At 40.4% G+C, this 22,245-nt stretch overlaps 1 protein-coding gene across 2 annotated transcripts in view; it reads left to right on the top strand.

Moving 5' to 3' along the window:
- The window catches only part of LOC124612475 (band 3 anion transport protein), an 860,143-nt gene that overhangs the window by 655,025 nt on the left and 182,873 nt on the right, over window positions 1–22,245 (top strand). For both annotated transcript variants that reach the window (XM_047140708.1, XM_047140709.1), the window contains 3 exons: window positions 8,716–8,843; window positions 12,824–12,921; window positions 13,159–13,319. In XM_047140708.1, the coding sequence (XP_046996664.1) occupies window positions 8,716–8,843; window positions 12,824–12,921; window positions 13,159–13,319 (387 nt within the window). The remainder of the gene's footprint in view (window positions 1–8,715; window positions 8,844–12,823; window positions 12,922–13,158; window positions 13,320–22,245) is intronic.

The following is a 22,245-nucleotide window of genomic DNA, read 5'->3' as shown; positions in this document are numbered from 1 at the left end:
TCAGAATTTGAAAGAGAGTATTCCAGTCAACATTGTCAAAAACTTTCTCTAAGTCTACAAATGCTAGAAACATAGGTTTGCCTTTCCTTAATCTAGCTTCTAAGATAAGTCGTAGGGTCAGTATTGCCTCACGTGTTCCAATATTTCTATGAAATCCAAACTGATCTTCCTCGAGGTTGGCTTCTACTAGTTTTTCCATTCTTCTGTAAAGGATCCGCATTAGTATTTTGCATCCGTGACTTATTAAACTGATAGTTCAGTAATTTTCACATCTGTCAACACCTGCTTTCTTTGGGATTGGAATTATTATATTCTTCTTGAAGTCTGAGGGTATTTCGCCTGTCTCATACATCTTGCTCACCGTATGGTAGAGTTTTGTCAGGACTAGCTCTCCTAAGGCTGTCAGTAGTTCTAATGGAATGTTGTCTACTCCCGGGGTCTTGTTTCGACTCAAGTCTTTCAGTGCTCTGTCAAATTCTTCATACAGTATCGTATCTCCCATTTCATCTTCGTCCACATCCTCTTCCATTTCCATAATATTGTCCTCAAGTACATCGCCCTTGTATAGGCCCTCTATATACTCCTTCCACCTTTCTGCTTTTCCTTCTTTGCTTAGAACTGGATTTCCATCTGAGCTCTTGATATTCATACAAGTGGTTCTCTTTTCTCCAAAGGTCTCTTTAATTTTCCCGTAGGCAGTATCTATCTTACCCCTAGTGAGATAAGCCTCTACATCCTTACATTTGTCCTCTAGCCATCCCTGCTTAGCCATTTTGCGCTTCCTGTTGATCTCATTTTTGAGGTTTTTGTATTCCTTTTTGCCTGCTTCATTTACTGCATTTTTATACTTTCTCCTTTCATCAATTAAATTCAATATTTCTTCTGTTACCCAAGGGTTTCTACTAGCCCTCGTCTTTTTACCTATTTGGTCCTCTGCTGCCTTCACTATTTCATCCGTCAAAGCTACCCATTCTTCTTCTACTGTATTTCTTTCCCCCATTCCTGTCAATTGTTCCCTTATGCTCTCCCTGAAACTCTGTACAACCTCTGTTTCTTTCAATTTATTCAGGTCCCATCTCCTCAAATTCCCACCTTTTTGGAGTTTCTTCAGTTTTAATCTACAGTTCATAACCAGTAGATTGTGGCCAGAGTCCACATCTGCCCCTGGAAATGTCTTACAATTTAAAACCTGGTTCCTAAATCTCTGTCTTACCATTATATAATCTATCTGAAACCTGTTAGTATCTCCAGGCTTCTTCCATGTATACAGCCTTCTTTTATGATTCTTGGACCAAGTGTTAGCTATGATTAAGTTGTGCTCTGTGCAAAATTCTACCAGGCAGCTTCCTCTTTCATTTCTTACCCTCAATCCGTATTCACCTACTACGTTTCCTTCTTTCCCTTTTCCTACTACCGAATTCCAGTCACCCATGACTATTAAATTTTCGTCTGCCTTCACTATCTGAATAATTTCTTTTATTTCATCATACATTTCTTCAATTTCTTCGTCGTCAGCAGAGCTGGTTGGCATATAAACTTGTACTACTGTAGTAGGCGTGGGCTTCATGTCTATCTTGGCCACAGTAATGTGTTCACTATGCTGTTTGTAGTAGCTTACCCACATTCCTATATTTTTATTCATTATTAAACCTACTCCTGCGTTACCCCTATTTGACTTTGTATTTATAACCCTGTATTCGCCTGACCGAAAGTCTTGTTCCTCCTGCAACCGAACTTCACTAATTCCCACTATATCTAACTTTAACCTATCAAATTCCCTTTTTAGATTTTCTAACCTACCTGCCCGATTAAGGAATCTGACATTCCATGCTCTGATCTGTAGAACGCCAGTTTTCTTTCTCCTGATAACGACGTCCTCTTGAGTAGTCCCCGCCCGGAGATCTGAATGGGGGACTATTCTACCTCTGGAACATTTTACCCAAGAGGACGCCATCATCATTAACCATACAGTAAAGCTGCATGCCCTCGGGAAAAATTACGGCTGTAGTTTCCCCTTGCTTTCAACCGTTCGCAGTACCAGCACAGCAAGGCCGTTTTGGTTAGTGTTACAAGGCCAGATCAGTCAATCATCCAGACTGTTGCCCCTGCAACTACTGAAAAGGCTGCTGCCCCTCTTCAGGAACCACACATTTGTCTGGCCTCTCAAAAGATACCCTTCCGTTGTGGTTGCACCTACGGTACGGCTATCTGTATCGCTGAGGCACGCAAGCCTCCCCACCAACGGCAAGGTCCATGGTTCATATTTATCCAAATATAATGGCATAAATGCCTATGACGCAACACGTAATTGTTTTATAACAATTGCTTATTAAAAACTACGTGTATCATTTGGATCTTATATGAGAATATTGTTAACAATGGGATCAAATTTTTACTAACAAGGCCATAGCTGCAACTTTCCAAAGCTGCTGAAATTTGAATATAGAAGAATGACGTGAATCAAAATAGCTCAGTTATCAAAATGATGGGGTTGTTGGGTTCAGTAGATGCTGCTATGGAATATCCCACATCAGCCATTACAAATAGCTTCAGTAATGTGGATATGTCCACCTTAAAACTTTAAAGTAACAAAAAAAAAAGTTATGAGAAAATATCAGCATAGTTAATCAAGAACTGTTCTTCTGAGTATAGTGACATGATATGTTATTTGTGTAGCTAGTCATTTATTACTGAAACATCTCTCATTCAGCTGAAAGGTGTTGAAGTTGCGTTTCTGTATAAAAAGGAAGACAAGAAAATACCATCAGACTTTTAGAAAAATTAATGTACAAACATGGCTTCTGAACTATCTGACTATGAACAATGCACTGACAGATAAAAAATCACAACACAAAAAATAATTAATGCTGAGTAATGAAATTTCGGAATATGTTTGTCTAGGTAACATACTTAAGTGATTAACATTGCACAATCACAGGAAGCATAAGGTAAGCCACTGCAAGTTTGAAATGCTGGGACACTAATAACCTGTGTAACCACTAGTGCTGAATGCAGACATGCAGAAGTGCATGCATTATGTTGTACAGATGCTGGACTTCAGTTTGTGGGATGGAGTTCTGTATCCGTTGCACTTGATCAATTAATACAAGGAAAGTTAATGCTATTTGTAGATGCTATTGTATTTGTCACCCAATGATGTCCCATATGTGCTCAACTGGAGAATTGAGTGGCCGAAGGCAACATAGTGTGTAGGGTTAGAACAGTGGTATGTGGGCAAGCATTATCCTGTTGGAAAACACACCATTGAATGCATTCATGAATGGCAGCACAACAGGTCAAATTACCAGACTGACATGCAAAATTTGCAGTTAAGAGTGTGTGGGATAACTATGAGAGCACTCCCGCATTATAGGAAATTGCGTCCCAGACCACAATTCCATATGTAGGTCCAGTGTGTCTAGGCCACAGACAGATTGTTTGCAGGTGCTCACCTGACCTCCTTCTAACAAACACATGGCCATCACTGAGGTAGAACCAGCTTTCAACAGAAAACACAATGGACTTGCACCCTGCTCTCCAAACAGCTCTCGCTTGACACCTCTGAGGTCGTAAATGATGGTGGTTTGGGGTCATTGTATTGCATGCTACAGAGCAGCTAGCTCAAAACTGTCCTTGAAGCAACCAATTTGTAACAGTTCATTGTGTCACTTTGGTGCGAGATGCTACCCAAATTGCTGCTGCAGATGCAGTACGGTGTGCCAGAGCCATATGCTGACCACAGTGGTCTTCCCTCTTGGTAGTGCCATGTGGTTGTCTGGAGCGCGGTCTTCTTGCAGCCATACATTCTCATGCCCAACACTGCCAGCAAATGGTGGCTTTGTCAACTTAAAGGCATTCTTGACTAACATCAACTCATCATGCCGTCTCAAAGGTAACTAATGCTTATGACCGTTACATCATGTAATAAAAGCAAACCTGATTTACATCCTCTGAGTGGAGCTACCTGCGGCACTCTTAATCAACTGGTGTGAAATTTGGATGGACATCATCTTTTAGTAACATGTCTACCAAATTTCATTTATGTTACACAACTCCTCCTTGGCGTAGCAGTTTTTTCCATCAGTGTGTATTGTCAGTCACAATTCAGATATTTTAACCGAGCTCCTTTTTTGTGTTGCATGCTCATCATTTGTCACATAGAAAAAGTTACTGACAAAGTGGCACAAATGTGCCAGTTTCATGATTTAAAATGCTTAATTTCCCAATAAAAAAATAGTACTGCATATTTTGGAATACAACAAATACAATATTCCACTTTGTTGGCTCTGTATTCCAACATGTGTCTGTCAACGTTCTATCAGGTGATTATGCATTTTAAGTCATGGCACCTGCACGTTTCTGTCACTTTATCCCCTTAGCCCATGTGCTTAATAAATTACAGGTGAGTGCAACAACCTGGTCCTAGTTCATATTTGTAGGAAGAACAGCAGTATACACACACACACACACACACACACACACACACACACACACACACACACACATCATGAAATTTGGGACAGACGTCAACAAATAGTGTACGGCACAACTAACATACTTTTTTTTTATTTCAAACCAAAAATTTCTGATTTTGAAATTTCCAAAATTTTGAAAAGTTTTGATTTGGAAAAATATAGCATTTTAATGAACTTGGTCAAGTAGCATATATTTTTAAAGCCTATAACAAACTGAATAAAATTGTATAAATTTCTGGTCTGTTTGTCAATCATTTTTGAGTTATGGCCATTTTAAGCTTGCAAAATATTGTGAAAATCACACAATTTGAGAAACTTTAAAAATTAATAACTGAAAATGAAATGCCCAAAAAAATCTTGAATTCTGAATTTTATCTCATTTTGTTAGGTAGACTAAAATGACAAAAAATTACAAAATTCTAAATCATCAAGGTGCAAATTTATTTTATTGGTTGATTCCACATGGAATCACCTATATGGATTCTTAACTATCTGACTACAAAAAATATATTGTCAGAGTTGCAATGTGGACTTCTAAAGGATTCTGATAAAGTATTAGTGTAACAAAATACTGCAAAATAGTTCATTTTCTATCTCTTTGAGAGGAAACAAAGCATATCAGAAGGAAAGAGTTTCCAGAATGAGATTTTCACTCTGCAGCGGAGTGTGCGCTGATATGAAACTTCCTGGCAGATTAAAACTGTGTGCCCAACCGAGACTCGAACTCGGGACCTTTGCCTCACGCGGGCAAGTGCTCTACCAACTGAGCTACCGAAGCACGACTCACGCCCGGTACTCACAGCTTTACTTCTGCCAGTACCTCGTCTCCTACCTTCCTAACTTTACAGAAGCTCTCCTGCGAACCTTGCAGAACTAGCACTCCTGAAAGAAAGGATATTGCGGAGACATGGCTTAGCCACAGCCTGGGGGATGTTTCCAGAATGAGATTTTCACTCTGCAGCGGAGTGTGCGCTGATATGAAACTTCCTGGCAGATTAAAACTGTGTGCCCGACCGAGACTCGAACTCGGGACCTTTGCCTCACGCAAAGGTCCCGAGTTCGAGTCTCGGTCGGGCACACAGTTTTAATCTGCCAGGAAGTTTCAGAAGGAAAGAGTAATGAATTAAGCTGTCAGTCATCATCCAACTGGGAAGTAATTATGTGTGGTGTCCCACAAGATTCCACCTAACCTTTACTTTTTCTTGTGTATATGTCAATGACCTCTCATCAATAGCATTACCAGATGTCAAGTTTGTTTTATTTGCCAATGGTACAAATGATGCAATAAATAGCAAATTAAGTACAGTTTTTGAAAGATAGTTAATGAAGTTTCCACCTTAGGACCTTAACTTTTTCTTGTGTATATCAATCTCTATTGTCAGTAACATTGCCACATACCAAGTTTGTTTTGTCTGCTGACGACATAAATGTTGCAATGAACAGCAAACTGAGTACAGTGTTCTTATTTAATGAGATTTCTAGCTGGTCCTTTGACACTAGAGTTTGAAAAAACAAATTAAATTCAGTTCAGAATTTGTAAGAAGCCTTCCACTACCCTCCCAGTATGTTGTTGTTGTTGTTGTTGTTGTTGTTGTTGTTGTTGTGGTGGTGGTGGTGGTAGTCTTCAGTCCAGAGACTGGTTTGATGCAGCTCTCCATGCTACTCTATCCTGTGCAAGGATAACAGGAAATATGAATAATCTTCACAAAGATTTAAGGTCACTTACTTTGGCTCAGAAAGGTGTCCACTATTAGCTAATGCATTTTACTCACTTAACAGGAGTCATAAAAAGTTTAACCAGTAATAAAGTTTAATAGGAGCTATAAGGATCAAGGGTTGTGACCGGTTTATTATTATTCTTAAATTAAAATATGTTTAAGGTCTTTTTTTTTTTTACTTAAGCCATACATATGAGGACCATTTCAGTTAGGGTTGTGGAGGGGACATAAGCATATACCTTTTTTTTGTGAGTATGTATTATATATTCTTGTTTTATGACGTGTTCCACATCCTCGAAGATCTGCTCACCATGGGTCTCTGGAACAAAAAGAACATCTAATCTAATCATGAATACTTCTCTTGTTATAAAGAAACCTGCCCTCATCTTCTGCACCTTCTTTAGCACTCCGCTTCTGCACCTGTCTCTTTCTGTCGTATTTTCTTGCAAGTATATAATTTTTCTCACCTTTTGTATGATATCATCTGATGTTTTTGTCACCAGTGATATTCATTGTCTTTGTCTTGTTGTAGATGACATCAAGTCCTATCCTTGGGGATATTTTGCTTAGGTTGTCAGGTTGTTTCTTTGTGCCATCTTTCATCTGACTATCATATGTCATCCATAAAGGCTAGGCAGTCCACTTAGGCCCTGTCGTCCTTTTTGCCCTCCATGTGTTTCCTTGGTATTCATATTTTGTTGTTTACTCCTCTCCAAGTTATGTTGAATAAAACTGGTGACAGTTCATTCTCCTTTTTAACTCAATCTTGAAATTAAGCTCTTTCAATGGTATTCCATCAGTTCTCGTGTAGTGACATTTATCCTAGTGTTCATCAGGATTCTTCCAAGTGTCTGTTGATACAGTCGTAAACTTTTGTGAAGTCCATGAAGGTATTACCACTTTTTTTTCCTTTAGTGGCACAAAGCTTTACGCCTTGCCTGGGCCCATCAATGTCGACATTGGACTGTTGTTGACTGGAAACATGTTGCCTGGCCATCCGAGTCTCATTTCAAATTGTATTTAGTGGATGGATGTGTACGGGTATGGAGACAAACTCGTGAATTCATGGATCCTGCACATCAGCAGGGGACTGTTCAAGGTGGTGGAGGCTCTGTAATGGTGTGGGGTGTGTGCAGTTCTAGTGATATGGGACCACTGATACATCTAGATACAACTTTGAAGGTGACATATAAGAAAGCATCCTGTCTGATAACCTGCTCTGTCTAATGTGCATTCCAATAGACTTCTGCAATTCCAGCAGGACATTGTGACACCCCACATGTCCAGAATTTCTACAGAGTGGCTCCAGGGACACTCTTCTTAGTTTAAACACTTCCGTTGGTCACCAATCACGTCAGACATGAACATTATTGAGCATATCTGGGATGTTTTGCAACATGCTGTTCAGAAGAGACCTCCACCCCCTCGTACTCTTATGGATTTGTGGACAACCCCGCAGGATTTATGGTGTCGGTTCCCTCCAGCACTGCTTTGGACATTAGTCACGCCTATGCCACATCGTGTTGTGGCACTTCTGCATGTTGACAGGGGCCCTACATGATATTAGGCAGGTATACTAGTTTCTTTGGCTCTTCAGTGTAAGTGAATGTAGCAATTTGGTAAGTAAGTGGAAATAGGTGTGGAGGAGATACAAATTGTGAGTGATGAGGGAAAGAGTCTCCAAATAGGTTATAGTCACAAGAGTCCTATGAAAGAGTGAATTGTCACCCCAGTCACATTCTGACACTCAATCATGATTTGCATGTGTACCACCAGACTTCTTTGTAAACGTTTTGAACTACCATTCAGTGCCCATACTTTCGTGGAGCTCTTTGTAATGTAATACTTGACATGCCAGATTTTGATTTAATATTTTCAGCATAATTTTGTATGATGCCACTTTCTGTGAAACATCTCTTAAACTGGTAACAGATTCCCTCCTACTTTTTTATGCATTTTTATTTCATTTTACTCTTCCTTCTTTGCAGTTTGTGTTCATGTATTCCATACAACTGCAGCATATGGTGTTCTTTAAAATACTTATATAATATTTCATCATTTTTTCTTTTTATGGGTTGTGTCAAGCAAAGTCTACATCACTTTTAATTCTGATGAGATTCACCACTTTCTGCAATATTATAGTAACTCACTCTTCCTGCTGAATTGTTACTATCATGTGGACTCAAAAGCAACACATGACATATAACTGTTGCAATATATGTTAAAATTCAAAAGATTGTTAACTTTCAGTGTCAAAATTTGCCTTTTCAATCAATGAATTACATATGACAATACAAAGTTCCTTTCAGGTGACTCTTGCTGCTAGTTATATTAGTATGAGTACTGTACTGGAGCAGCAATTAATTTAATTATCCTAATGTGGTGATATTATCGAATTAAACTGGGCATATTGTTATACTTAAGTTGGCTAGAAACACATTACAGGAAACTAAGAATGCAAAACTGAAATTAAATTATCGTGAAATAATATGAAGTACCTATAAAAAATTATTCTGCTTCAGTGCACAGGAAGAAGAGCTATCAGCATATGCATCCACCCCTGAAACACCTGCATTCTCACTCACTGAGGAGAAAGATGTCTTCCCCAGAAGGTGCAGAAGGAATCAACATACCAGGTGCTGGAGGAGAGGTAACATAAAAATGTATTTTAAGAAACTTAAAATTGTAATACTGTTTATTAATTGAGTGGCATAGTAATGTTGAGAATGATACCAATCCTCTTATTATCATCAGACACATATATACTCACATAAACCTGTTTATTAAATGTAAATAAACAGTGTTGTGTTTTTAAGCAAAAGTGTTACTTTCAATCTTTCACTTGCAATAGATAATTAAAATAGCATTACTTTTTGTGTTTTAATTATTATGGCAGAGAATACCCTATTAAGAACAAAAGATGCCACTTAATACCGTGTCAGAAAACTATCAAGAACAGATAGTGTGGAAATGCAGTCATGATGGAAATTAGGGATCTAATGACAACAAATAGACCTGACCTCTTTGAGGATGTATTGAGATTGGTATCAATGACTATGATGTGGTTGTGGCACCAATGATTACCAAAGTTCAAAGGACAGCTAAAATAAGCAAAAATGATATACATGTTCAGTAAATCAGATAAAAAGTCAGTAGTGTCATATCTCAGTGAGGAAGCACATAGAGGAACTAGCGCTCAAAGTTTAAAACAGTTATTGACCTTACACTGGATAGGTATGTTCACAGTATAAAAGTTCATAATGGGAGTGATGCCCCCCCCCCCCCCCCCCCCCACACACACACACCTACACACTCCTTTGATACATAGTCACTGTATTAATGCAGAATAGGTGCAAAAACCTAGCAAATGAGACAGGAACTGAAATTGATGGTAGCAAGCAAAAGCTGAAATGCTTAAATCCATTTTCAAATCTCTTATTCAAAGGAAACCCAGAAGAATTGCCCAATTTAAGCTTGTTACACTGGAAAGATGAGTGAAGTCTTGTATTAATGTCAGCGGTGTTGAGAAACAGCTGAAATCGTTAAAATTGAACACAGTCCCTGGGCCTGATGCAATCTCTGATTGATTCTATGCTGAATTTGTAGATGAGTTTGCCCCTCTTCTAAGTATCATCTGTTGTAGAACACTTGAACAAAAAAAACCATGCCCAGTTCTTGAAGAAAAAGCAGAGGTCAGAACCATCTACAAGAAGGGTAGTAGAAGTGATCCACAAAGCTACCACCCAGTATCCTTGACATTGATTTGTTGCACAATCTTAAAACATATTTTGACCTCAAACATAATGAGGTATCTTGAACAGAACAACCTACTCTACGCAAATCAACATAAATTCTGAAAACATCAATCATGTGAACCCGAACTTGCACTTTTCGCACATAACATAACGAAACCTTTGTGTCTAGGTAGGCAAATAGATGCAATATTTCTTGATTTCCGAAAAGCATTTGACTCAGTACTGCACCTACTCTTATTGTCAAAAGTACAGCCATATGGGATATGAAGTGAAATTTGTGACTGGATTGGTTGGTTGTTTGGGGAAGGAGACCAGACAGCGTGGTCATCAGTCTCATCGGATTAGGGAAGGACGGGGAAGGAAGTCGGCCGTGCCCTTTCAGAGGAACCATCCCGGCATTTGCCTGGAGTGATTTAGGGAAATCACGGAAAACCTAAATCAGGATGGCCGGACCTGGGATTGAACCGTCGTCCTCCCGAAGTGTGACTGGATTGAGTGCTTTTTGGTAGGAAGGACACAGCACGTTATCTTGGATTGAGAGTCATCATCAGATTTAGAAATAACTTTGGGTGTGCCCCAGGGAAGTGTGTTGGGAGCCTTGCTGTCCATGTTATTTATTAATGACCTTGTAGACAATATTAACAGTAAAATCATCCTTTTTGCAGATGATACAGTTATCTATAATGACGTCCTATCTAAAAAGCTGCATAAATATTCAGTCAGATCTTGGTAAGATTCCAACACGGTGCAAAGATTGGCAGCTTGATTTGAATGTTCAAAAATGTAAAACCGCGCACTTCACAAAAAGAAAAAAAATATAGTATCCCATGACTATAATATCGATGAGTCACTTTTAGAATTGGCCAATTTATACAAATATGTGGGTGTAACACTTTGTAGGGGTATGAAATGAAATGATCAGATGAGCAACAATGTAGGAAAAAAAGAAGACACATTAAGCTGCAGACAGACACAATTAAAAGACACTTACAAACATTAGACATACATAAAAGACATTTAGATATATAAACTCAGTCATGGGTAAAGCAGGTGGTAGACTTTGGTTTATTAGTAGAATATGGGGGAAGTGCAACCAGTCTACAAAGGAGATTGCTTAAAAATCGTTTGTGTGACCAGTTCTAGAATATTTCTCAAGTGTGTGGGACCTTTATCAGATAGGACTAACAGGGGATATTAAATATATATAATGAAAAGCAGTACAAATTGTCACAGGTTTGTTTGACCCATGGGGAGTGACACTAAGATGTTGAAAGAACTGAACTGAAGACTGTTGAACATAGATGTAAACCATCCTGAGAAAGTCTACTAACAAAGTTTCAAGAACCGGCCTTAAATGATGACTCAGTACACTACGACCCCCTACAACAATATAAGAAAACACAGATTGCTATTTACGATAAAGAAAAAACGTTATGTTGCAGACAGGCAGAATTAAAAGACACTTACATAAAGCTTTCGGCCTCAGGCTTAATATGTAAAGCAGAAACACACACCATTCACACACACAAGCAAGCACAATTAATGCACACATTACTGCCAACTCCAGCATTCTTACCCAAGATACTGTAGCTAGCTGTCATGGGTGCATAAGGTTTGCTTGCTTGTGTGTATGGATCATATGTGAAGGCTGTGGCTGAAAGCTTTATGTAAGTGTCTTTTAATTGTGCCTGTCCACAACTTAGTGTGTTTTCTTTATGTTAAGTAGCAGTCTGTCTTTTCCTACATTGTTGTATTCCTACAACTCCCTAACATATTGCTTACACAGAAATTGTGAGGACGAGATTGGAATAAATTACAGCATGCACAGAGGTATTCAAATAGTCATTCTTCCCACACACCAAATGTGAATGGAACAGGCAGAAACCCTAATAATTGCTATAATGTAATGTAGCCTCTACTATGCAATTCAAAGTGTTAGGCAGAGTATAAATGTGGATGTAGAGGCTGTAATAAGTCACTGTTCATGTATGTATTCATAGCTATTCCAGCACAGAAACTACAGGGTGATCTTGCAGAAAGACCTTATCAGAATAAATTTGCCTTACTGATGTCCAAATGTGTAAGTTTTTTCTGTCTGAAAAGCTGATCACAGAATGTTGTGCATAAAGCACAGAATTACTCTGCAGAAGCTAGCATGAGGATCAAAATGCAAAGTAATCACTGTAGAGAACAAACAAAGTGTTGCAAAATAAAGAAACAGACTTTTTTTACTGTACAAGCACGAACTTTCAAGGAAATCTAATTTTAAAATATTTTAAAGAGCCAAACTTTCAGTTTTTAAGTACCGGTATTCCTAATTTTAAATACAGTTGTTTGTTTGCAATTTGTTGAATAAAACAACTTTTTTTTTTTGTTTCATTTGCTCTGATATAAATCACACATGTAAAGAAAAAATTAATAATGACTAAAGGAAGCAATACCTTTTAAGTTAAGGTTTTGATAAACACATATTTTATCTTGAACACTATGCTATGATTATCAAAGATATTGAGTTTACATATCTGTATGCAATGTCTATGTGTATGTTTAACAAGTAATATGTAGTTACTCATTTTATGAAAAGTATAGATTGCTTTTTACTGTAAAGATGACATATTGAGTTGCTGACACACACAATAAAAAGACTGTCACCCATTTAGCTTATGGCCAAACCCTTCTTCAGAAAAGAAAACACATACATCCACTCAAACAAGCACACCTCAGCCTCACTTCACCGCTATCTCCAGTTGCTCTGTTCTTATAACATAATAGAAAATAATGGCTAACTTTCTGCTGAAGTTGGTTTATTTATAACATAGCTCAATTTAGTTGATACCAATTACAAACAAATAATTACTTCATTACTACTGTGTAGGGTCGTGAGATGCGGAAAGCATCTCGTGCAGGAACAGATTCTGACACTGCCCAGAGTCCCTCAACCAGATCACCAACAGCTGCAGAAGAACTTCCCAGGTATACGTTTTGGTAGCAAATTTATCACCTTAGTTTAAGCATGGCCTTTTTCTTATCAAACTATCAGTATATGACATACTAAGTAGTTTACTGACACATTGTTTAAAGCTGCTCCTAATGAAAACTTTATAATGAAGGATAGAATCAGTAAAAAAGATTTAAAGTAGTGCACACATTTCAACAACAAATAAATCTATGTATAAATATTGATTAACCACAGGAATCCTTTTATTTAAGGTTAATTCTGTCCGGCAGTGCAAGTCCAGAAGAAGAACGAGATGAAACAATTCTTAGCAGTGAATCTGAACCTCAAGTGTCAGAGAGGGCAGCATCATTTGGAGACAGCCCCATATTTGGCTCTCCCACGGATGCACTGAGAAGAGTTCAGTTTCAGATAGGTAAATACAAATAGTATATACATGAAAGCACATATGAAACTACAGTTTTATTTCATACAAAGTGTGGTCTAGGGACTAGCATTGATGCCTCTGGATCGCGAGGTCCCGGGTTTGATTCCTGACCAGGTTGCTGATTTTTCTCTGCCTGGGGAATGGGTGTTTGTGTTGTCCTCATCATTTCATCATCAACATCATTTGTGAGAGTGTCTAGATTGGATTGTGAAAAGGAAATGGACTGTGTAAACATTGGTACTTTGTACGGGCGCTGATGACTGTGCAGTTGAGTGCCCCACAAACCAAACATCATCGTCGTCATCATCATCATTATCATCATCATACAAGTTATATATAAACATATGTGGTTCAGTTCTGCTTACGACTTGAGTATGAATGAATGAAATTTGCTGAGTATTTTTGTACTTAGTGTTTATGAATGTTTAAGAGATGGGAGCATTACTGTTTCATTTCCTCAAAAGTAATTGATTGTATTCCCCTAAACTGGGTGCTAGTTAAATATTGTTAAATCACAGTAATTATGGAAATATTTATTAAGCTATAGAAATCGTGACAGTAATAAATTAGACTGTGACATATATCTGGTTATAACACAAGCTGAGGTGGGAACTACACTCCTGGAAATTGAAATAAGAACACCGTGAATTCATTGTCCCAGGAAGGGGAAACTTTATTGACACATTCCTGGGGTCAGATACATCACATGATCACACTGACAGAACCACAGGCACATAGACACAGGCAATAGAGCATGCACAATGTCGGCACTAGTACAGTGTATATCCACCTTTCGCAGCAATGCAGGCTGCTATTCTCCCATGGAGACGACCGTAGAGATGCTGGATGTAGTCCTGTGGAACGGCTTGCCATGCCGTTTCCACCTGGCGCCTCAGTTGGACCAGCGTTCGTGCTGGACGTGCAGACCGCGTGAGACGACGCTTCATCCAGTCTCAAACATGCTCAATGGGGGACAGATCCGGAGATCTTGCTGGCCAGGGTAGTTGACTTACACCTTCTAGAGCACGTTGGGTGGCACGGGATACATGCGGACGTGCATTGTCCTGTTGGAACAGCAAGTTCCCTTGCCGGTCTAGGAATGGTAGAACGATGGGTTCGATGACGGTTTGGATGTACCGTGCACTATTCAGTGTCCCTTCGACGATCACCAGTGGTGTACGGCCAGTGTAGGAGATCGCTCCCCACACCATGATGCCGGGTGTTGGCCCTGTGTGCCTCGGTCGTATGCAGTCCTGATTGTGGCACTCACCTGCACGGCGCCAAACACGCATACGACCATCATTGGCACCAAGGCAGAAGCGACTCTCATCGCTGAAGACGACACGTCTCCATTCGTCCCTCCATTCATCCCTGTCGCGACACCACTGGAGGCGGGCTGCACGATGTTGGGGCGTGAGCGGAAGACGGCCTAACGGTGTGCGGGACCGTAGCCCAGCTTCATGGAGACGGTTGCGAATGGTCCTCGCCGATACCCCAGGAGCAACAGTGTCCCTAATTTGCTGGGAAGTGGCGGTGCGGTCCCCTACGGCACTGCGTAGGATCCTACGGTCTTGGCGTGCATCCGTGCGTCGCTGCGGTCCGGTCCCAGGTCGACGGGCACGTGCACCTTCCGCCGACCACTGGCGACAACATCGATGTACTGTGGAGACCTCACGCCCCACGTGTTGAGCAATTCGGCGGTACGTCACCCGGCCTCCCGCATGCCCACTATACGCCCTCGCTCAAAGTCCGTCAACTGCACATACGGTTCACGTCCACGCTGTCGCGGCATGCTACCAGTGTTAAAGACTGCGATGGAGCTCCGTATGCCACGGCAAACTGGCTGACACTGACGGCGGCGGTGCACAAATGCTGCGCAGCTAGCGCCATTCGACGGCCAACACCGTGGTTCCTGGTGTGTCCGCTGTGCCGTGCGTGTGATCATTGCTTGTACAGCCCTCTCGCAGTGTCCGGAGCAAGTATGGTGGGTCTGACACACCGGTGTCAATGTGTTCTTTTTTCCATTTCCAGGAGTGTATTTGTAAATGCATATGCTGTGGAGTACAGGGACTTTTTTCACTTATCTCCAATGAATGTTGAGTGTTGATTTAAATATTCTACAGTTGACGTGATGATCAAGCACTAAGTAGCAAATGTTAAAAACTGACAGGTTAAGCTAGCATTGAATTTGAATTTTATTGAGTGTTATAAATCACAAATTTTAAAATACTTAATATTTCAAAGTGTGTTAATTACATGAAGATTTTTCCTTATAAAATTCAAACAATGAAAAATCCGCGATGGAATGTAACAATGTTACAAGAAGGAAAATTGCTACTCACCATATGGTGGAGATACTGAGTCGCAGATAGGCACAACAAAAACACTCACAATTATAGCTTTTGGCCATTAAGGCCTTCATCAACAATAGGCACACATATGCACACTCATACATACTCACGAAAATGCAACTTGCACACATGACTGCAGTCTCAGGCAACTGAAACCACACTGTGACCAGCAGCACCAAAGCATGATGCGAGTGGCGACTGGGTGAAGGTAAGGAGGAGGCTGGGGTGGGGATGGGGAGGGATTGTACGGTGGGGGTGGCGGACAGCGAAGTGCTACAGGTTAGATGGAGGGCAGGGGAGGGGGGGGAGTAGCGGAAAAAGGAGAGAAGTAAAAGGATTGGGTGTGGTGGTGGAATGACGGCTGTGTAGTGCTGGAATGGGAACAGGGAAGGGGCTGGAAGATGGGTGTGGACAGTGACAAACGAAGATTGAGATCAGGAGGGTTACGGGAACGTGGGATGTATTGCAGGGAAAGTTCCCATCTGCACAGTTCAGAAAAGCTGGTGTTGGTGGGAAGGATCCATATGGCACAGGCTATGAAGCAGTCTCTGAAATGAAGGATATCATGTTTGGCAACGTGTTCAGCAACAGGGTGGTCCACTTGTTTCTTGACCATGGCTTGTCAGTGGCCATTCATGCAGACAGACAGCTTGTTGGTTGTCATGCCTACCTAGAATGCAGCACAGTGGTTGCAGCTTAGCTTGTAGACCACATGACTGGTTTCACAAGTGGCTGTGACTGTGATGCGATAGGTGATGTTAGTGACTGGACGGGAGTAGGTGGTATTGGGAGGATGTATGGGACATGTCTTACATGAGCCATGAGGTAAGGGATTGGGAGCAGGGGTTGTGTAAGGATGGACAAGTATATTGTGTAGGTTTGGTGGACAGCGGAATACCTCTGTTGGAGGGGGGGGATAGTGGGCAGGACATTTTTCATTTTTCCATATAAATTACACTAGTCTGCATTTTAAAATGTCTTGTCAGATGATTTGTTGAAAGTAAGTGTCCTTGAGTCAATTTTATGTGCTGAATCTAGAAATAAGTACCATTTTTGTCTATCACAGCAGGTTTTTACACAAAAGAAGAAGTAATATTTTGATGATTTTCACTTCTGAGCTCACAGATATATTCTAATACCATTTCACACATTTAAAAAATGAAATACATTTAAAAAATACTCCTCAGAACTCCTCTAATTTGTTTAGTGACTTCCTTGTAGAAAAACAAGAAGTCAGTAGTACTCCACAGATTTTTAAAATTTCTCTTCTTTGACTTCCTTGTAGATCCTTGTATATGATGACTGTCCCTATTCAGCATCCAACAGTACTCGGCCAACATAGCTGCTGTCCAGTGACACTGGTACCTCCTCTTAATATCTTGGTGAAAATGTTCACTCTGGTCTTCAATATTATGTCCCAAATTTCAGGGAAGTAGTCAATATGTGAGTGTAGAAAGTTGACTTTCACACTCATTTAACAGCTCATCTTCTTTAAACTTAGCAACTTTTTTTTCAGCAATGGCCTTGTAATTAGGATCTTTTTTATTCCATAGAAAGTTCTCAGTAACTGATTGGAAGGCAGTCATGGACATATTTCTCTTTTCTTCATTATCTTCTCAGAATTTTCATCCTTCATTAGTTTCTTTATTTTGAGGACTGAAAAAGAATTCCAGCTTTCAATTTGTCTCTTGTGGTGAAGGGAAATTTCTTGGAAAGGTACTTGATATTGAGTCCATTCTGTGGTAGAGCCTTTACAAATTACTTTATCAAGCCCAATTTTATTTGAAGAGGTGGAAGCAAGACTTTTTTTTTTCTTTCTACAAATGGTCCATGCAGGATATTTTTAATTACAGGCAAAAAATTTCTCCGCTCTGGCCAAACTCTTGCACCCCAATTTCTTTGCCTTGTCCGACTGTCCCTTCACACAGCAAGCACAGCATTTTTGTGTTCGCAATTTGTTGTCCTAATAGTATTTTGATAACTTTGAAGCCACCACAGATAAGCTAAGTGTGTTCCTCATACTGGATACTAGTTAAGAGAATCTCCATGTTCTCATATGTTCCTTTCATTTGAACTGAATGGGCCACAAGAATGGACCCATACACTTTTTCATTATGCAGTAACATGCCTTTCAGGCTCGTCATTGATGAATCTAGAAAAATCTCAACTGTGTAGAATCATGTTCAGTGCCACAGAAGTACATTATCTCATTTATGTTATTGCAGTAAACCAAGGACTCTTTCTGTGAGAATAAATGAACTAATTCTTTCTCTCTATGTCTGTATCATGAGTAATGTGTTGTTGGTTCCAGAAGACGGGAGTCAAGTAGTTCCACAGATTCCTTAGGCAAATTCAAAACTAATACAAGAGCAGTAAATTCACTCTTGAGAGAACAGTTATGGAGTAGTCACATGCAGGCTGCTGAACATCATTATTGTCTTTGATAATTGCATCAACTTCATATTCTTCATCATTTTATGCCATATTCTGTTCAATAGTTGGAGGAAGAGGAGCAACCGTATCTTCATGTGCAAACTGACCTAATGGCTGAATCAATGCTTGGATACACACTTTGCCTCTTATTTTTTGAACTGTACCCCTGAACATTAACTAAGCAGAGGTAACAGTCATTAAGGTGATTTTTAGGCTCCCTCTACTCCGTTGGAATCACAAATGGGATGCATGTTTTCTTTCCTTTTGTCCACAATCTTAACCTTTCCACACAATAGTGGCAAACTGTCTCTGTCACCCATTCCTTGTGCTGATCACCAAGTTTCATTTTAAAATAAGCATGGTAAGCTTTTTACACGAAGTTTGGTTAGCCTCTGCATAAGTCCCAAAATGTAACAGAAAATATTTAGGTTCTTCACACATTTGCATGTTGACATTGTAGTAACTATCAACAGTAGGTGAATTGCTGTCTTAAATATACAGAATAATCACAATATAGCACTTGGTAAGCCATGCCTGTGAGACAAGCAACACTTTCAGGGTCACACAACAACAACTACCATCAGCAGGTGTAACAACCTAAAAGTATACAGGGCCGAACGGAGAAATTTCCCTAAAACAATACACATAACCTACTGAGACAGCAATATATCTTTGAAGTCAAATTGCAGTGAAACTGTACATGATAGCAAAAAAATTGAAAACAGGTTTGGAATCAGAGTAAAAAATTGAAGTAGTATCATATATTAGTTTTCAGTCATCTGATACCATGCATGTTCTTGTTGTTGTGGTCTTCAGTCCTGAGACTGGTTTGATGCAGCTCTCCATGCTACTCTATCCTGTGCAAGCTTCTTCATCTCCCAGTACCTACTGCAACCTACATCCTTCTGAATCTGCTTAGTGTATTCATCTCTTGGTCTCCCTCTACGATTTTCACCCTCCACACTGCCCTCCAACGCTAAATTTGTGATCCCTTGATGCCTCAGAGCATGTCCTACCAACCGATCCCTTCTTCTAGTCAAGTTGTGCCACAAACTTCTCTTCTCCCCAATCCTATTCAGTACCTCCTCATTAGTTATGTGATCTACCCATCCAATCTTCAGCATTCTTCTGTAGCACCACATTTCGAAAGCTTCTATTCTCTTTTTGTCTAAACTATTTATCGTCCACGTTTCGCTTCCATACATGGCTACACTCCATACAAATACTTTCAGAAACGACTTCCTGACACTTAAATCTATAACCGATGTTAACAAATGTCTCTTCTTCAGAAACCCTTTCCTTGCCATTGCCAGTCTACATTTTATATCCTCTCTACTATTCAGTACCTCCTCATTAGTTATGTGATCTACCCATCCAATCTTCAGCATTCTTCTGTAGCACCACATTTCGAAAGCTTCTATTCTCTTTTTGTCTAAACTATTTATCGTCCACGTTTCACTTCCATACATGGCTACACTCCATACAAATACTTTCAGAAACGACTTCCTGACACTTAAATCTATAATCGATGTTAACAAATGTCTCTTCTTCAGAAACCCTTTCCTTGCCATTGCCAGTCTACATTTTATATCCTCTCTACTTCGACCATCATCAGTTATTTTGCACCCCAAATAGCAAAACTCCTTTACTACTTTAAGGGTCTCATTTCCTAATCTAATTCCCTCAGCATCATCCGACTTAATTCAACTACATTCCATTATCCTCGTCCATTTCGTTCAACTGCTCTTCCAAGTCCTTTGCTGTCTCTGACAGAATTACAATGTCATCGGCAAACCTCAAAGTTTTTATTTCTTCTCCATGGATTTTAATACCTACTCCGAATTTTTCTTTTGTTATGCATACTAGTGTTATTGATGTTTAAAAACAACAGTTAAACTACTCGTTATGGCTGGTATGTACCTCAGATGAGAGGAAAGAAAAGTCATTATTTGGAATGGTGCCCCTTTGTCCCCTGCCACCATTAATTTATCAGGAGCTCATGGACACCATCTTCCTCTTTACACCTGGAATTCTCAAGGGATTTTTTTTTTTTCCAAATTTGAGTAGCCACCTTGAAGGAACATAATGTTAAGCTCATAAGCAGTTGAAGAAAAGTGAAAAGGTAAGTGGACATGAATAAAATATTGGAGGTATTTGGATCTGTGTGAATTATGTCACACAATATTCCAGTCATTAAAATAAAAGAAAGTCCAAGATGGAATAACAACAGTAATATGAAAAGGACAGATTGCTACTGACAATACAGAGATGTTGAGTTGCAGACAGGTAGAATAAAAAGACTGCTATAAATTTTAACTTTCAGCCGGAAGACCTTCTGAAGTAGAAAACACACACTCATTCACACAAGCACAACTCACACACACATTGGCTGCTGCTGCTGGACTGAGTTGGATCTGCACTTGTTGAGAGCATCAACCTGGTATTGGGGGTAAGGATGAGGCATGGGGCAACAGGGGTGGAGGGGGGGGGGGGATAGCAGGGTGAGGTGGAGGATGTAGTGCTGCATGTAGGTGTGTACAGGGGCTTGATGGGGACAGGGTAGTGCTGCTAAGTGCAATTGGGTGGTTTGTGGGAGATTGGGGAAAAGGAGTGTAAAAGGAGAGCAGTGAAGAAGGGGAATAGGACTAGTTGTGATGTAAGTGTTTTGTGCTGAAATTGGAGCAGGGAGGGAGATAGGTAAATGGAGGACAGGGACTAGAGAAGGTTGAGCCCAGGGTGGTTATGGAAATGTAGGATATGTTGTAGGGGGAGTTCCCACCTGTGCAGTTCAGAAAAGCTGGTGTTTTTTGGAAGGATCTAGATGACACAGGCTATGAAGCAGTCATTGAAATGAAGTGCATTGTGTTGGGCAGTGTGTTCAGCAACTGGGTAGTCAAGCTGTCTCTTGGCCACAGTTTGTTGTGGACCATTCATGTGGACAGACAGATTGTTAGTGTCATGCCCACATTGAAGGCAGCACAGTGGTTGCAGATTAGTTTGCAGATCACATGACTGCTTTCACAATTATCACTGCCTTTGCCTTTGACGGGATAGGAGGTGCCTGTGACTGGACTGGAGTAGGTGGTGGTCGGAGGAGATATGGGACTGGTCTTGCATCTAAGTCTATTGCACGGATATGAGCCATGAGGCAAGGAGTTGAGGGGAAGGGGTCAAGTGGGGATGGGACAAGGGTATTACGTAGGTTTGCTGGGTAGCAGAGTAAAACTGTGGAAGGGATAGTGGGTAGAATACTCCTCATTTCAGGGCATGATGAGAGATAGTCAAAACCCTGTAGGAGAATGTGATTCACTTATGCCAGACCTGGGAGGTACTGAGTCATGAGGCAAGTGTTCTTTTGTGGCTGGGTGGTGAGTCTATGGAAGGTGCTAGGTGACTGGATAGACAAGGCACAGGAGATCTGCTTCTGTACGAGGTCATGTGTGTAATTATGGTCTGTGAAGTCCTTAGTGGCACTCTAGGTATATTTGGAGAGGAATTGCTTGTCACTGCAGATGTGACACTTACAGATGGCTAGGCTGTGTGGAAGTGACTTCTTGGTATGAAATGGGTGGCAGTGGCTGAGGTGGAGGTAGTACTGGTGGTTGGTAGGTTTAACATGGACAGAGGTACTGACATAGCCATCATTGAAGTCAACGTTAACATTGGTGAAGGTGACTCGTTGAGTTGAGGAGGACCAGGTAAAGTGAATGGGGGAAAAGGTTTTGAAGTTCTGGTGGAATTTGGATTGGGTGTGCTCATCCTCACTCCAGATCACAAACATGTCATCAGTGAAGCTGAGCCAGTTGAGAAGTTTGGGATTCTGTAAGGTTAGGAAGGAGTCCTCTAGATGGCCCTAGAATAGGTTAGCATATAATAGTGCCACACAGGTGTTCATTGCTGTACCATGGATTTGTTTGTAGGTGATGCCTTCAAAGGAGAAATAATTGTGAGTGAAGATAAAGCGTGGCTTGGTGACCAGAAAGGAGGTTTTAGATTTGGAGGCAGTCGGGCATTGTGAAAGTTAGTGTTCAATAGCAACAAGGTTATGGACATTGGGGGTATTAGTGTAGAGGGAAGTGACATCAACAGTGATGAGCAGGGTGCTGTTTGGTAAAGAAACAGGAGCTGTG

Source organism: Schistocerca americana, chromosome 4 (assembly GCF_021461395.2).
Source record: "Schistocerca americana isolate TAMUIC-IGC-003095 chromosome 4, iqSchAmer2.1, whole genome shotgun sequence".
NCBI classification, from domain to species: Eukaryota; Metazoa; Arthropoda; class Insecta; order Orthoptera; family Acrididae; genus Schistocerca; species Schistocerca americana.
The sequence above is the reverse complement of the archived record's forward strand: the minus strand, read 5'-3'. Positions and strand labels throughout refer to the sequence as shown.